The 18,892-nt window shown below is 29.5% G+C and overlaps 1 protein-coding gene across 1 annotated transcript; it reads left to right on the top strand.

Annotated features, from left to right (window-relative positions):
- The first annotated feature begins 17,778 nt into the window (after positions 1 to 17,778).
- Positions 17,779 to 18,673, top strand: LOC119683108. Its single transcript, XM_038096716.1, has 2 exons — positions 17,779 to 18,031; positions 18,095 to 18,673. The coding sequence occupies exon 2, from the start codon at positions 18,102 to 18,104 to the stop codon at positions 18,441 to 18,443; it is 342 nt and encodes a 113-aa protein (XP_037952644.1). The 5' UTR covers positions 17,779 to 18,031; positions 18,095 to 18,101; the 3' UTR covers positions 18,444 to 18,673.
- Positions 18,674 to 18,892: the final 219 nt, after the last annotated feature.

Raw genomic sequence — 18,892 nt, forward strand, 5'->3', positions numbered from 1 at the left:
ATGCTGGATTCCAAGGCAATGAAATGACAGACAAACTTGCAAGAAGAGGCGCACTCTCAAGAATGATAGGCCCAGAACCATTCTGTGGTCTAGGCAAAGGAACTCTATCTATTTGTATGAACGGCACAGAGAAAGGGAAATGTATTGGGAAAGGCTATCAAGTCTATCACAATCTAAAATGCTTCAAAGATTGCATAGCACAATTAAAAAATAACCTAAGAATTATTGCGGGATTATTGACCGGTCACTTTATATTGAATAATCACCTATCGATGTTAGGAATTCAAACCAACTCAGACTGCAGAAACTATGAGAAGAGAGAGAAACTGCATATCATGTACTTGAGGAGTGAGCAGCAGAAATAACTAGGAGGGTATTTAATGGATCATAAGGACTCAAGACTAGGAAAAATAGGCTCTATACTGTCTTTCATTACAGAAATCGGAATTGGAGAAACACTCTAATCCGACTGAGGGGCCCAGTGCACTATCCCACCTTTTCAATAATAATAGTTTATCGTTGAATAGATAACAGTTTTTAGATTATTTGTTTAATATATATTAAACAAATAAAAAACTAAGTATTTTAAATTTATCAAAAGGTAATTTTTTCAATCATTGTGAAATGTTTAATTACATATAGAAATGTTTATCTATATTACTATAAATATATAATGTAGTACAATACAATAATATTATATTATTATATATAAATAAAAATAATAATTATTATAAAAAAATTAATATATAAATATTAAATTATTCAAAACTGTTTAAAATTGTAGAGTGCATTACCCTTTTCTTTTTATTTTTCTTTTCATTATGCCTTCAGTTCCTTACCGTGAAAATATTTATTACATTTCCTTTAAGTATATTTTCTAATTTCTTTTATCTCTATTTATTTGCCTTTAAATATACCTTTCAGCGCACACAATGTCTCTGTCTCTAAAATGACTATAAATTCTTTATTTTGCATATACCATCTGTGTGATAGAGTTTCTTTCCACTAATATCGCACTGCAAATCATGTTGTTTATTGCATTTATTTTCAGTTCTCTTTATATCCAACTCCATCATTCATTTATATGGATTAATTTTCTATTTGGACTTATGTAGGACGACGAACTCAAGGGGTTTGAGAAATTGCAATTTTATACACAATATTTTAATTATCTTTAGCATCATCATTGTTAATATGACCCAATGTATCATATTAACTTCATCTGGAAAACCAAATCGTTTACTAGGGATATCACATACATTTTTATGAAAGCAACGGTTTTAGTATCTCGTTTCAGAGGTGTGATTTCTATAAGATTTCTATAAGGCTCTGTCAGAGATAATGACGAAAGACCCAATATATCATATTATCTTCATCTGGAAAACCAAATCGTTCACTAGGGACATCACATATATTTTTATGAAAGCAGCGATTATAGTATCTCGTTTCAGAGGTGCGATTTTGTAAGAATCACAATTAAAAATTGATATTCCTAAGTAAAATTGCTGCTATTTGCATCGACTTGCGCCCTCTCCTCCATTATCTCTTTAATATTCCTTTCAGTTGTTTTTTGTTAGAACTTTCTTTATTAATAGATATTAGTAGAACTTTATTTCTTAACTTATCTTTCTGTTATAATGTTTATATCAGTGACACATATGGTATCACTGTCATATTTTCTCTAGACTCAGACTTCGATACTTATGAGCTATCTATCCATTTAACATATAACGGAAATATGCAACATTTTTCCAAGAGACATAATGACATATTTAACTAATATGCGCCTATGGAACTAAAGCGGATTTGTCACAATAATCTTTACAGGTTGCAGTGACGTGGTGGCATAGTTTTTAACCCCTTTTTTTAATCAAATCTAATCATTTTATTTATCATAAATAAACCTTTTTCCTCTTAAGTTTCTGTAAAAATATCTGCAGATATGTTGCTTTTAAATCTGTCATTTTTAAACTCTTCCTAGCTTATTATAATTTTTTTCCTCCAACTGTTTCTGTTGCTTCTGCTAAGTATATTCAGTGAATTTCTGAACTCTAAAAAAAAATTATTTTTGTATTGACCATCTATCTACCTTTTAGTAATCCTTCGATTATTTACTTCTAAATGATACAATTTTGAACATAATATTAGTAATAAATAATTTACTACTTAATGAACTTAATACTTTAGTCCTTGAATGTAGCAAAACACCATCTTAATTCATCTCTACCTCTTTTCCAGACATAAACCAGCTATGTAGGTGGCATTTGATTTTTCCACTCCAACATGACTATTACTCATAGACACTTTCATTCAAAGAAAATTACGTCGAAAATTTTCCACAACAAGGACATTGCTGTAGTACTTGTGGACTTAGTTTGACAAAATTTTCTGTCACGTGAACTGCTAACACTTTTGCTATTAATTTTTCGAGTTTTCAGGTTCACTTTTGTGAATTCAACTGAAGGTTTACCATTTGGTGTTTATACATCACAGTAAGGAACAAAAGTGTCAACAACTTTTAATCACACCACCACGGAGAAAATATTCAGTATATCCAAAATAAAAAAGTTCTTGTTTTCAATAAAAAAAATGTTTATAAAATTTTTGAAAACCCTTCATGTTTTTGAAAGATTATTGGCCAAAAAATAAAAACTATGTCAAAGTTAAAAGTTTTTATCCCGCTAAAAATACACAAAGTGCATAGAAATGCAAGCCTTTACTTTCCTTTACCTAGAGAGCGATGAGTAATAATGTAAGCAAGGATACTAAAGGAGTGCATAGCTTGTGAAGCTAAACTGCTCATTAGTGATGTCAGTTGTGTACAAAACTTAACTAAGCTAAGTGACAGTCTAAGTATAGTAGTTTAAATAATTCATGCTGTTATCTTTAACAAGGAAATTCTCTAAATACACGATAAAAACTTTTGAAGTTTGAAAAATTTTGTTTTTTTTTCAATAAAGTTCCATGATCATCCTTCAAAAACTGGTCTAGTAAAAGTTAAAAAAATTGTGCATGAAATAAAAATACTTCATAAATATAACATCTAATATATTTAATATGTTAACATAATTTAATAAAATAAGAGATAAGAAAAATTTGTCCTTGTTGGACTTCCTATAATTAGACAATCGCTCAAAAGAATGCAAATATGTATTGATCATCATAAATATCAATACTTCAAAAAACAATAATCACTTTTTAACCACTGTGTTTTCATCGTTAGACGCAAAACTTGAAAAACTACTCTCTTATAATATATGTCCATGTAAATCAATTTTCACCTCCATGTCCAATTCATGGCACATTTAATTTGGTCTCATGTCCACTTTTAAATTTTCCTGAATTTCGATGAGCTCATTAGAGATACTTTACCAAATACTTAGACAGAGATACTTGTACTTTACTTTACTGTTTGTTGGGTTCATCCAAGAAATTGGGGGTAATTTTATGAAGCTGCTTTGTTCTGCTCACAGGAAATTATTTTCAGTTGAATTGGCTTTTGGCTTTAAAGCCCAGAAAAGATGCTACGTTCAGTGATTTGTTGCTCACTTTTTCCATATTTATCCAAAAGAGAAGTTATATGTCAACTTCACTTAAGCAGAATTATAATAATATCAGCAATCAAAAAGTTACCGATTTTGATTATCTGAGAAGCATTGTAATACTAAGGAGCGGATCATTGAAGACGTTAAAATTTAATGCAGAAAAAAAAGAAATATTTACGCTATTTCAATGGTAATAACTGATGTCGTCTTCATATTGAATGCAAGAATTTTAGATAGCTCTGATATATATATATGAATGTTGAACAGACAGTGAGATCATATAAGAAAATCATGGAGAAGAACCTTAAAAAATGATATCCATAATACTGAAAAAACTTGAAGGGAGTTAAAATTAATGCCATCAGAGTATAAAATGTGGGAGAAATCTATTTTTGAAGGCTCCATTTTCTACGAAGTGATAAAGGACATTGATGATGACATTTATTATAAAGTATATGTATATATGTCAGTTTTTATTAAAGGATTTAATTAATTAATTTTTTAATTTAATTCTTGTTGTTTTATATTAGATTTACATCCATTAACTTAGTCTTTCTGTCATCTTCATTATCTATTAACTTAGTAGTTCAAATCTTTTTTTTTCTTATTATTTATTTATTTATCAGTCTATGTTATATATGTTAATTTAATTCTCATTGTTTTACAAGTCATTTATTCAGGCTTATATCTATTCTATTATTTGTTTGGTTCTTTATTATCCATTAACTTCTTCTTCATTCTAGAATGTTCCTAGGGGAACATTGTGCCATAAGGAACTTTTGCCAACTGTCACAATTTCATGCCAGGGTTTTAATTTCTGCAAAGGTTTTTCCGCTTGCTTGGGCCTACCAGGTCTTCTGCTTTCTAGAGGATTCCATGTTAATGCTTAATATCCATTAACTTAATCTATCGTTTCTTTTATTTATTTATTTTTTTTATTTATTAATCTGTTTCTATTCAACTTTTACTTATCTTTTATTTAACCCTATTTCTATTTCTTTCATTGCCTACATATTTTGTTACTAAAATTGTTTTTATTACGTTTATATACTTTTGTATTTTTTATTTCTATAGTAGAGATAATATATAATATATGTTATATGTTTTTTATTATTACTTGAACTATCTGCCTAAATTATTCCATTTAATTGTAATAGTTGAAGCCTTTTTGCCTTATCAACTTCGAAAATTTTACGCATTGCTCGTTTGCCATCCTTGTGGCTCTCACAAAATTTTTTAATCTGTGCACTTCAACTGTAATTATGAATAATTTGAATCTTATATTCAAGTATCCTGCAATAATATGATTGTTTTTGAAATATCTGTAAAATAAAAATGTCCTTACAGATATCGATAAATTTGATTTATTGCCTTTGTTCTGTAAGTATGCCTTGGAAAATAATTGTTTGTTTCTCTAACATTCAACCAACAAACATAGAAATAAAATTTTGCATTTAAATTATTCAAGGAAGTTTTACATCTAAATTTAGATAAATTTTATACTTCAATTAGTACGTTTGTATTTTGATATGCAGCAGGCAATTTTGCTTTTATTTTTCCCAACAATTGCAGACTGTCTTTCCCATATTTTAAATCAATACAAATTGATGTACAACAATACATCTAATTGCACTTGTGAGCGAATTTTAAAATTCAGTACGAAACCAAAGGACATAAATGCTGGTTACCAACAACAACTCAAAGGACATATTTGAAATAGCAAATGAAAGCAGTTCATGCATCTTTTACAAATATTGATTTTAATGATCGATACACAATATTACCATGTAGACAAATCCTTTATGCGTTTGTCGGTTTGTAAGAAAGGACATTGCCAGTGCATTGCATTTTGAAAATAAATAAAATTTATTAAAAAAAAAGGATGAAATGTAGGAAAAATTCACCTGCACTGCAATTTATTACCATTTTTCATATGTAAAAGTAAACAATGCTTTTTGCGGCTTTTTGCTTTATTCTTTTATGACATTTATATAAATATACATATTCTATATAGGAGATATGAATATAAATGAAAGTACCTATATCACATGAAAGTACCTATAAAGTACCTATAGCAGCTTCAAATAAGTATATTTCAACAATTTACGTTGACTTGATTGAAAAATGATTTGAAATAAAGTTGGGACTTCGAGAGAAATTGCTTCGCAGGTATAATTCCTTCCCAATTCATTCTGTTATTTTTATTTTTAATATCTATATGACTTTTTACAAAAAAAAAAATAAAAACCAAAAACTAAAGAATAATAATAGCAATTAAAAAAAAATAGTTTATGATTTAATTGATTTAATTGTCTGATTTAATTTGACTTCAAAAACACTTCGGTTTTTCTGTATATAAGATTCATAGCTTAATTTATAAATTAAGTTATTAATAAATGGAAAAAAAGAATTTGATTAATATATGTATATATTCGACCAATGTGCTACATTTTCTACAACATACCGTATTTATACTATAGTATCACAACGGACCATTATTATTGAGCTTTGGTTGACAACGCTGTCAGTTCGACCTAAGCTTACCTAAATCATAAAAATTTCATTCACAAAAATCAATCACAAATGTAATTAGATCAATCAAGGATATAATTAGCATATTAATATTATAAACTGTACTTAGATATGGCATATTCTGTTTTAAAGAAATACTGTTCATTACTACATAACGAATACTACATAACCAATAACGCGGTGCAACCATCCAACTCAGTTATGCATGCATGCAATCGGTATTCCACTTATTGTATACGTTAAATAAACTGCATAGTGCCTGTCTTGGTCACTAAGTCAATAAAATGAATTACGATCATCATAGCAGAGGTAATTTTAAGTTGGAGTGGCGGCCTTGTGTTTAAGAAAGCCCACTTGAGCTTAAATAATGTCTTGTGATGGTGCGAACGACCGTATATTGACTAAAAGGTTAGTATGCGACCAACCCCGAAAGGCAACTATTCCCCCATTAGGTAAAAGTGAGCCAACCTGACAATATAATCTGATAACAGCTCGGTCAGATTAGTAAGAAAATGGGCCCCAGTGGTTATATCTTCTCCAAGCTAGAGATTCTCCTAGCTCATTCTCAGAACAACAATTGCGACAAAAAGCATTATAGCATAGACCCAGTCTTATAGTATGCCTACCAATTATGCAATAGCCTGTCAGCAATGATACCGTAGTGCTAAGCAGATTGCACTCTGCTTAAAACCAGGTCAACCTAGACATTTGCAGTATACTAACTTTTTGTATTACGAGTACGTATTAGATTGTCAAGGGAAGGGATCAATCCTTTAACTCTGCTGTATTTTGCACTAATCCTGTTCAATACTAGTATGATTAGCTCATAATCTTTTGCTTTAAGTTACTATAGTATATATACATTAAGACTGAAAAGTTTTCGGAAATTCTCATTTAAAATTCGCGCGCTGTATATTTTTCGATATTTTAAGTTTATGTAGTTTGGCAGCACTGTCCTTAATTACTATGCCAAAAATGAGCTCGATCTGTCAGACAGTTCGTTTACGGCAGCTGTTGAAACCAGTTCACCTCAGTAGTGCGTTGCGAAATGTCTTCGACGGTCGTACGACCGTCCTGGAAGGCTTTGTACCACTCATAAACTTGAGTTTTCGATAAAACTGATTCCCCATAAGCCTTTTGTAGCATTCGCAACGATTCTGCACACGAAATTTCGTTCGAAACACAAAATTTGATGCAAACTCTTTGTTCAATATTTTTTTCCATTGTTTTTTTCGCAACGCCCTACTGAGGTGAACTGGTTTCAACAGCTGCCGTAAACGAACTGTCTGACAGATCGCGCTCATTTTTGGCATAGTAATTAAGGACAGTGCTGCCAAACTACATAAACTTAAAATATCGAAAAATATACAGCGCGCGAATTTTAAATGAGAATTTCCGAAAACTTTTCGGTCTTAATGTAATGTAAAAACTGCGTTTCATGTGCAATAATATAATTCATTGTCAGTTGCGGAGATTTTTTTCAAAATTTTAATTTCTATTCCTTATACTTTATTAAGTCTCTTTTTCTTTGCCGAAAACTTCAAACTTCTTTTTTAAAACTTCTTAAAATTATTTACTTCTGTTTTTACAAAACTTAAGCAATTTTGTTCCCAAAAACTTTTATTTTTTTGTTTTTTCAGTAGCCGTTACTACTTTTGTACACAAACATTTATAACAAATGTCTTTCACGTACTTGCAGTGTGACATTTCGTATGTTTCTTTATTAGCTGCTTGCAATATTATTTCCCATCACTCGTAGAAGTCACCCATTGACTTGCATTTTAATTTGAAGGCAGCAGTCAGGCTTTATGAATTTCAGCCTCGTAACTCATTTGTTTCGCTTTATCCTTCTGGATGTGCTGCACATGTCATATGTTAGCAAAATACTTATTGCAGAATGCTTACGACACAGCTATAACCGCGGCCTCTTACATTTTAAATGGCTGATGTATCTGTGATTTCATAGTTACGGCTGATAAACTACAAAACTATTTTATAAAAAAAAGTTTATATATTTTTTTCTTAATTTTCATTATTTGTCTGAAAACATACAGAACAAGCACATAATATACAACATATGTCGTTTAACAATTCAGAAATAGAGTAAAAAATATTTGTGCTTATTTTCCGACCTTTTGAAAGAACCACTTAAGAATTGTGCTCATCACATCTTAAAGCCATTTTGTAGTTGAAGCCTGCATGAAGCTCATATCGCATCGTAATGACAGTCTTAAGATGTCATCAGTAGCTGAGTTAGCGTCATTGTTGTTAACATTTTCTGGTACAGCGATGGGTTTCTGTTGTCGTTAGCATTAAAGTGCATCAAATTGACTGAAACCAACAAAATTAGAATAAAACATTGCGCTCCTTATGCATATTCAACGAAACTAAGTCACTTGGCTTGTCATAGGATTTCTCATAAGAAATCCTTGAAGCTACTTACTGTGATAAGCAATGACAAGGCACGCTTATAAAAATATTATTTTTTCGTTTTTCCAACAAGAAACGTTAAACCATATCAGCGTCAAGTAGAAATCATGCGGTGCACTTAGCCTTTAAATGCTGCAGGGATGCACTCAGCGTATACACGTTTGCTGCATCATGTGAACTGTTGTCAAGGATGCCATAAGGCTGACGTTTAGGTCAAAGATGAGGTACTCAAGACGCGGTATGACAAAATAAAATTGTTGACAATAAGAAGTTTTCCATTTTTTAATCTTTTTAATTTGAAGCTAAATTCAGTTGAGTGCAAATTAAATATTTATTATAATTTGAAATTATTATAATATTAAAAATTAATTAACATTATTTTGCAAGAATAATTTTTAACATATATTCGCTAGTTCTGTAAATCGAAGAAGTGCAGAAATTCTGCTCCCGTTGCCATTAGGCATTTACATTTTTCTCTAACTGTTAAAATTTTCATCACGTTCCTTCTCGGTTTATGTTTTGCATGATTTTTGCATGATAAAGTTGCAAGTTGCCGGTTGCCAGCGGCCACAAATAGCAAGTCGCATCATTTGAATATGTAACGCGTCTTAGGAACGCCCATTCAAAATAAATGTCATTTCACCGAACTGACAACCAAAGCTAAGCTGCAGCTTAAGTAGCAAACCGGCAGCGAAAATAGAGAAAAAATGGCACGAAATCATGTTTTCGCCAAGTTGATAAAATGCAGACTAAATATAAAAAAAGTTCTAAAAATTGTACTAAAAAGAAGTGCTAAATGAAGTTAAAGAAGTATCGGCAAATGTGTTTTGCCACACTGAATCAGGCACATTTCTGCACAAGTTGCATGCACAACTCTTTTCTTCATCAGCCGTGAAGTGTTTTTTTTTATTAGTTTAATATTTTTTTTTTGTTTTTCTTGGTTGTCTAAAAAGTCTGAACCCTATCAGCCATGCAGAAAATGAAACAAATGTTTCAGTGGTTGAATAAATTTTTTATTCAAATTTTTTTCAATTTTACTTGCCTTTGATATACGCCATTTGGTTCGAGCCAAACCGTGAAACAGAATCCTGAAATCTTGAAATTTTAACAGACCACAATCGCAGGTTCTTTTACTCAAAAAACGTCATAAGCAGAGAGTTACGTTTCACTTTAAATAATTCTGGGAAAATGAATAACGCTGTTAGCTTTATGGAAATGCATAAAAATTAAATAAAGATAATCTATTTTTTATTTATGAGATAATATTGGTATCTTGTCTAGATCTCTTTACATATATTTGTAAAAATTATAAAACTCCATGTATAGCCATTTTTTAAAAATGATTTGTATTATTTGATTAACTTTGGTTTTTCCTTTATAGATATAGATGTATATCTATAATATCTTTCTATATAGATATAATATATATTATATAATAAAATATCGATAAAATATCTACATCTATATCTATAGATATATATGTCTATAGATACCTATAGATATAGATAAATGTATCTAAATATATTTCAATATAGATATAATATATATTATATAATAAAATATAAATATAATATCTACATCTGTATATATCTAGATGATACTATAGATATCTACCTATAGATACAGATATAGATAAATGTTATACAAAAGTATAGGTATCTGAAGAAAAATAAATTTAAAATATTCAAAAAATAATTACCAGTCTGAGCTACGCACCTTTGGTGGAATTTTTAAAAAAACAATTATCCATTCTTATTCACTTAATAAATATATTATATAAATAATTATATTTAAAATTATATTATAAATCATAATTTATATTATTAATTTTAAATTATAAATTGTATTATTTTATAAATACACTTATTATGTAATATTATTATTATTATAATTATTATATTTTAAAAAATAACTACAGTAATCTATTCTGATTCGGATAATAAATTTATTATATAAATAATTATATATATATAAGTATATTATAAATTATGATTTATATTATTTAATTTAAATTATATTATATCATGTTATATATATAATTATTATATATATATATATGTTATATAAAATATAACTACCGTGATCCATTATAATTTGGATAATAAATTTATTATATAAATAATTATATTTAGAATATTAATAAATTTACTATTTTACGCTTAAGTTCTTAAGAATTAATAGAGTTTTTAAGAGTGTCAATAATATCAAAAAATCTTTGTTGAATTATTGATTATGAATTATATATAAATTATTTCCGTTTAAACAAATATTTTTTAAATTTTCTAACTTAACATAATTTCACTTTTCCTTTACAGGTAAGAGATTAAAATTTCCTTTACTTTGTTTGTGGTAAGTTCGAATTCATCAAAAAAAAAATTTATCATATAGGTACGTAAGAATTACCTATCGATCACGTAAAAGCATAGTAATAACGCAAATAACACTATAACAATAAAATGCAATACATAATGTAATACAATATTATATTCATTGACTATGATTTTATATAATTATATAAAACACTTATTGTAAACTAACTTTTGTCCGTTCAGAACGACTGCCAGGGTTATCAGCTCAAAAAGAGGCCTCCTCAAATGGGTTATTTGTTAAAAAAATTTACTGTTTTATACGAGTATAATAACAATTTTAGAATTTTAATTTACTTATCTCTTTGATAAGTAATACAGCTCTTTCCAACAAGTGACTTAAAGGCGAACGGGGCACGAGCTCTGTGTGCGGGTACATATGTTAAGATAATGTGATAAATGCCACATTCAACCTGTTTAATATCAATGGAATTCTTATTGGGCTTACTTCAAGTTGTCACAGATTCTCTACGTGGCATTTATGGAAGTTCACATACCAAACGTTAGTTAGTTAGTAATTAGTTAGTTAGTAGTTAATAAAAAGTGACTAATTAACGGAGTCCTATTATCAGAAATTTATATTTGATTTGGTACAGAGTTTGGTACATATAGATGTAAAGTTAGGTAGACGTAAAGTAGCCTCAGATACGAAATTTCAAAATTTGATATAAATAATATAAGGATAAAAACGTTTTAATAATTATTGTGTCTGAGCTTACTGAAAATATCTCAGCATTTTATATAATTTGAGATATATTATTAAAATATAGAATATATAGTATATTCTATCATTCTATTCTATTATGTAAAATTTAAATACATTCTTTTTCCTAACTTTACTCCGCATGCTTATACCTAATCAGTTCTCTAAACGTATATGTAATCGACCTATAATAATACACAGAAAACTGATATTTTAATCTAAAACAAATAGGCTAAAACTTTTAATACTCCACATTTCTTCCAGTTAAGGTCTGAAAGTATTTGTGATATATTAAATAAAATATTTTTTATAAAGGGAAAGTGTAAAAGAATATTTTTTTAAAATATTATTACGGAAACATATCCGAGGATGTTGGTTATATTTTAACAATTTTGTATGTGCTTCCTTAATCAATAGAATTACAGATTCCGATATTTAAGCTATGGCTGGTAGACAATTAGTAATTTTTTAAATTAATTTTTTTAAATGCTAACCTTAATATATTACTGATATAATTCATTACTATTTATTATGCATTCAAAGAAATGCTTGCAGCATTAACAAAAAATTACAGAATTTTACTTAAAATCGGAATAGCGATTTGGAGTTCCTATAGTTGAAGAGGTTGAACACACCCCAGTAATTGTGTTAATAAGATTAAAAGTTGGATATAACGTAAACAAATACTTAATATATACATTGTGACCGAAAAGTTTTCGGGAAATTTTAAATAAAACGCAAAATTCTTAATCTTCATCAATATTTATTTTATCTCCTTCAAAATATGCTCCATTAGAAGCGATACACAAATGCCAACGTTTCTTCCAATCATCAAAACATTTTTTATAGGCACTTTCCGGTATGGCTTTGAGTTCCCTCTGCGAATTCTGTTTTACGTCTTCTATGGATTCAAAACGCGTTCCTCTGAGTGGTAATTTGAGTTTGGGAAACAGGAAAAAGTCACACGGTGCAAGATCAGGTGAATACGGCTGTCGATGATAGTGACATGTGGCCTTAAAATCGTTGATAATGTTGGAACAAATTGAGGTGAATCGGAACAAGCCGAGCGTTGACACGTCGCATACACAAATTTTCCACCAAAATCAAACGAGCCATCTCACGACCGATGCCTAGCTCTCGTGCTATCTCTCTAACACTCACATGAGGATTTTGGAACACGATTTCCTTTGCCTTTTCAATGTTTTCGTCGGGGGTAGAGGTCGAAGGTCGTCCAGAACGCGGCATGTCTTCGACGGTCGTACGACCGTCCTGAAAGGCTTTGTACCACTCATAAACTTGAGTTTTCGATAAAACTGATTCCCCATAAGCCTTTTGTAGCATTCGCAAAGATTCTGCACACGAAATTTCGTTCGAAACACAAAATTTGATGCAAACTCTTTGTTCAATATTTTTTTCCATTGTTTTTTTCGCAACGCACTACTGAGGTGAACTGGTTTAAACAGCTGCCGTAAACGAACTGTCTGACAGATCGCGCTCATTTTTGGCATAGTAATTGTCCTTAATTGCTGCCAAACTACATAAACTTAAAATATCGAAAAATATACAGCGCGCGAATTTTAAATGAGAATTTCCGAAAACTTTTCGGTCACAATGTAAGTTGTTCAATTTCAATGAAAAGGGTTTATTAATAATAAATGTCTTGAATTCAAATTCAAATACATAAAGTCAAAATATAGTAAAAATTCACAACAAATCAAAAATTTATTCTGTCTGCTTTACTTGAAAATCCCAACAATTCTAGACTAGTCTAATTAAACAATGACAAATTGCTTTCATATGAAATCGTCAACTACAATTGTAGGCATAAAAATTCTTCAAACACGGAACACATAATTTTAAACTCCTGTGAAGTCTCATATACGAGACACAGCAACTATGATAATATATTACTAGAGCACCCGGAACAAAATGCACATATTCGAAGTGCACGAATATTTCTAATGGACCAGCACATATAAGGATATATAGTATGACATGCTCACACCTCCTCCCACTGTACTGCACTTTGTCAGATTGTCAGTGCAACTGAGAGTCTACGTTTGTGTCATAAATGTTTGGAGTGCTTGCGATCTGTCAAGTTATTTAGTGAAGAAGACTTGCGGTGTTAAGATGTTTGCTGTGTTTTATTGTCAAGTAGAAAGAGGGATGGAATTAAAGTGGAAGCTCAAGTGCTTAGATGCTCAACAATACAGGACCACATAAGTGCAAGTAGATGAGGCGACTGACTTTTTAAAATGTTCTGAATTTTTATTTGCCACAAATACTTTGGAATTTTCACATGATTTCGTCTGTTGTTAGGTGAAAAGTTGAGTGAAAGTAATAAAGAAAAAAAAAAGAAAACAGTGAATAGCTAAGAAAACTTTTTACAAAGTACAATAGATAGGAAGAGAGAAAACAATTTTTTTCAATAAAATAATATTTATCAGTAACTCTGTTTCTAATTAATATAAATATAATATGCATAATTGATTGCATTTAACATTTGTATCTTTAAAATTTAAGTTTTTTTTGGATAATATTCACATTTTAGTTATAATATGAAATCCGGTGATTGAAAACATTTGTTCACTTATGAAAACTTCTTTCTCACTACACCCCGATGTACGTGCAAGCATGCATACCATTAAAAAGAAATCAAAGTCCTCAGGTTCTTAAGGTAGCAATGCGGGTAGAACCTTTTGCTCATTACGGTTTAACGACTTTGTGCCAATAACATTAAAATTTTCTTGAAGTAATTTTCATACCTTCATATTGTGCAGCCAGTACATGAGCTCGTATCCTTTGTGTTCCCGTGTATCTGTAATACGTGTGCTGATATCCATATTTGTGTGCTGTGTAACTTTTCGACTTCGTCTGTGTTTATATTTGTATTAACAACTCTGTACTCATAAGACACACCGACTCACACAACAAATTCCTTATGACATTGAGTAGTTGATATGTCGAGTTTGTGTGCCGTAACCCTTTACACTCATATTAGCTTTTTCACCATTATATTTGTCCTTTAAGCGTAACACTTTTCAGAAATCTTTCAAATTGCTTGAGCATATCCTCTTGCGAAAAGTATTTTTAAAAGCAATAATGTAATGTAGTGCATTTTCGATATGTTTATTAAAAAAGGATTTATTTTGCATTAATACGAGTACGTAGAAATTGAGTAATTTCCGAAACTTGAAGCTTATCAATTAGAAGATAAAGATTGATTGCTTTACTTAATAAGTTAATATGACTTAAATCTGAAAAGCTTTCAATATAAATTGAACTTTGCAATAGCAATTAATCAATATTTTTTTTTGTTTTTTAGAAAAATGTTCAAAATATCTTCCTCAAGTTAATTTTTTCGATTAATGTTGATTAAAATTTTCAAAATTATTTGCTAACCGAATTTAATAATAAGAGCGATCAGCAAGACTGCAATATATCTTTTAGATAATGAAAAATCGTTCACTGTCACTACCTTTAAAAATGTTATATTATCACGTCTTGTATTATTATTGTTAGGGGATGTGGCATTGCGACCATCGGGTCTAAGGTAAGGTGGTATTTTACTTTACAGTGCCCTGTTAGGATTCCTATGATGATTCTAAGTTCTTCTTTTTATATGTTCATAAAATCCTGGTATCTCTTATTATTATAGGTGCCAATAAGTGTAAACATCACGACTTGTAAACATTAACATATTTATTCTGAAATTAATAAGTGTACATATAGCATAATCGAATCAGCTTTACATTAGATATTTGTACCACCTGCGGTAGTGTACAGGAAATATAGTTATATACCAAAAACAATATCGATATGATAACAACAAAATGCATACATAGTTACAAGTTTATGCCTGCACAAATTATAGTTACATATCTATAACTATGATTGTTATTCTGTTACAATTTTTACCAAGAACTTCAGATCACTATTAAATACCTTACCCATAAATCCAATTATTTTACAGTAGGTTTTTACGTACTGAAAACACTTAGATATAAAACATAAAAAACTTTGAGTCTGCGATCCAAAAAAGAAGCATGACCGATGTTCAATTTCAGTGATTAGTGAAAAGATGAAGTAAAATATTCAGTTATTTGAATTTCTCCAGTATTGGTATTATGGTATATATACAAAGAATAATTTATGAAAGTGATGAGAGAACTACCTCTAAGGAAAATATGAAAAGATTTTGGCTAAAGACCAAAAATATACTAATGACACAGATAATTAATTTATCTGGTGATAATTAAATAATCAGAAATTAAACACCGATCTCCAGACCTAAGTCACCAGGTTCCGATGTTATTGCACATATATAAAGAATAATGACGATTAAAGAAATAGCCAAAGATTTGAAAAGCCAAAGACCAATGGTCAAAAGCTTTTAAATTGAAATCTAAAAAGCCAGAATTGTAAAGTGGGTTGAATATACCATAAAAGGATTTTCAGTAATATTGAAAAAACCGGAGTAGTTTGTGTATCGGTTTATGCAGCAAGAGTTCAAGTGACAGAGTGTATCAATGGATGAGGTAGTTATATAGTAAATATATACAAAAACTTTTCAAAAAGTGTTATAACAAATACATACTCCATATAGGGCAAAGTAGACAATAGCTCTGTAAAGACTTTTAGAGGTGGTACTTTTTATTATTGCCTTAATAATAACTTATATTCCTAAGTAATTTTTGATTAGCCAAAATAATTTAGGTTCAAATAAGTTTTACTTTCGATTTGTTCTTGATGGTGTGCCATTTCTTTTCTTTGTTAATATTACAAATTTTGTGTTATTGTTCTGTAGTATACTTCAGGAAAGAATGAAGTTGCTTTTGAAAAAAAAAATAACTTCGAGACACTAAAGATTGTTAATAAGCTGAATAGAGAATCATAGAATAGAGCAACCTCGCTTGGAAAATAGAACTTCTCACACTATTACGATATTGTGACCCGTGGAGAAATTGCAGGAATGTTAGAACGGATTAATTACGTATTGTACGTTATATGTAAGTATAAAGCTTATAAGTGATCCTATAATGATTGCAGAATCTCATGAAAATGGAACAATAATGTGAAACCAATTTAAAAATAAACAATATTACATTAACATTACATTATATTATATCACTTCTTTTGCACTATCATCAGATGACAATATATATCTTTAAATATGCCATTCTGCAGAGCATATATAGTATGATATTAGAGACAAAGTTCTTTTAAAGAAACATACAGTTTCAAGGTATTTTAACTTTTTTATAAGCTCCTTAAGGCTAACTTCTTGAACGGTCGCGCTTTTAACATTTGAAGACAATAGCCCGCATACCCACCGTCTTATTTCGTTTTTGATACTGAAAAAAAATATGTTTTTGTGTTAAGAAAATTTATTGCGATATATTCATTCAATGATATATTCATTCGTTATTGGTTGCTTAAATAATATTTTCTTTATCTTAATGTATCATCACATTTGTTGTGGAAATCACTTCATTTATTCAATAAATGAATTCATTTCCCTTGTGCTAGAAAATAAATTTATTTAAATTTCTACTTGTTTAAATTTTATTTTCAATTCTAAAATTTTGCCATTTTATGTCATTTTATTTTAATTGCCTCCCAGGGTATTATGGCTTCCTTCTTTCCTTTAACGCATACGATTATTTTATTGTTTTGTGTGAACGCTTGCATTGGCAAGTTGGGCTTTGATGTTTCCGATTATTTTATTTCAAAATATTTTAACTGGAAATTCTCACGTACATGAATACGATTTGGTATCGAATACGAATAGGTCTCAGCAGAAATCGGTGGTATTTTTCAGACTTAGTCTCAGTCATCCGTGTTTAGTTTTTCCTTCCTCAGCTACAGAAGCGATTGAAGTTTCTGTTTATTATTTTGTTTAAATTATTTTTCGCTGTTATAGATTTTTTCCATTCATTTGTATTCCTTTGAATTCCATGACTGCCAATTTCACTCAAAACTGTTTTCAATTTCCTTTGAAGAAAAATTTAATACTCCTGGCAGTTTGTGGTTTTAATGAAACTCAGCAATTTATTTCTTATACAAGTTAAAACTGCAATTCATTTGATTTTAACATTTTATAAGAAAATAACTGAGTATGTATATTTTTTTTTAATTTTATTGACACAATTTTTTTAATATATTAGAAAAATTATGACAACTATATTAGTTTTGATTTTTAATTTGAATTTCTTAAAAAATTATTGTAACGACATTTATTTTTTACATTTTTTTTTGCTATCTTATAAGTTGAGATAGAACCTTTAGTACTCAAGTATACTTCAAATGGGTGAGACCTTATCTATAAAAGGTTTGTTGGTAATAATTCATTACGTACTAATAGCAACTTTTTTAAATTCACAAAGGCGAGAACATTAGTTGGCTTTATTTGAGCAACTCAATTTAAACGAAATTATTATTTTTTTAATACTCACGTAAGTTTATTCAATTTATTATCAATGTGATTTCAATTTTATTTAACATAAAATTTCACATAGTTTTATCATGGTGACCACAAGGTTACAGGCTCAAAACTGTCCCCAACAGTCTTCTAAAACGTCTATCAAGCAGATTTGTTGGCCGCGACGAGGGATGAAAAATAGAAGTTCTAAAAAGAATAAACAACAAAAGGATGAGATTTGTGTGCAAGTTGATAAGTCCAAAAAATGTGGATCTTCCTCTGGCACCTTAACATTTATGTGTGCGGATTGCAGGAAGGCAAATGAAGTTTTTAAATACTTACAAGATTCTGTTTCCGATCCATTTGATGTAAATATGGATGCCGTAATGGCTGCATACGGAATAATACAAGAATGGAAGCAAACAACGATGGATCGCTTAGATTAGTGATGGTCGCGGTTCACAAGAAAACTAATACCCATCGTTCAAGTTGTTGGCTTTATCTTAATGCACCAACCAGAAATCCACAAGATCCACTAAATTTGTAAAAATATAATACAATTCTTATATTTGTCCAAAGAAATTATTGTATTATAATATAAATATTGATTTTTTTTTTGTCTAACAAGTGATACATAAAAAAAATAAAGTGATTGTCTACTGAAATATTCCACCAAGTTAAAAAGTTTTAATTACGATAGCAAATTATATACATTTCACTTTATATACCTTTCAATTTATTTTCTACTAGGTGGGGGCTCAGGATATAATCCGTATCAGAGGTTAGTTTAGTAAGTCTGTTTACACATCTAAATCTAAATGCACCTTAAAAACTAATTGACTTGAATAAAAAAATAATCCCATATGCATAGTCATTTTAAAGATTTTTAAAATTT

Source organism: Teleopsis dalmanni, chromosome 2 (genome assembly GCF_002237135.1).
Source record: "Teleopsis dalmanni isolate 2A chromosome 2, ASM223713v2, whole genome shotgun sequence".
In the NCBI taxonomy this organism is placed as follows: Eukaryota; Metazoa; Arthropoda; class Insecta; order Diptera; family Diopsidae; genus Teleopsis; species Teleopsis dalmanni.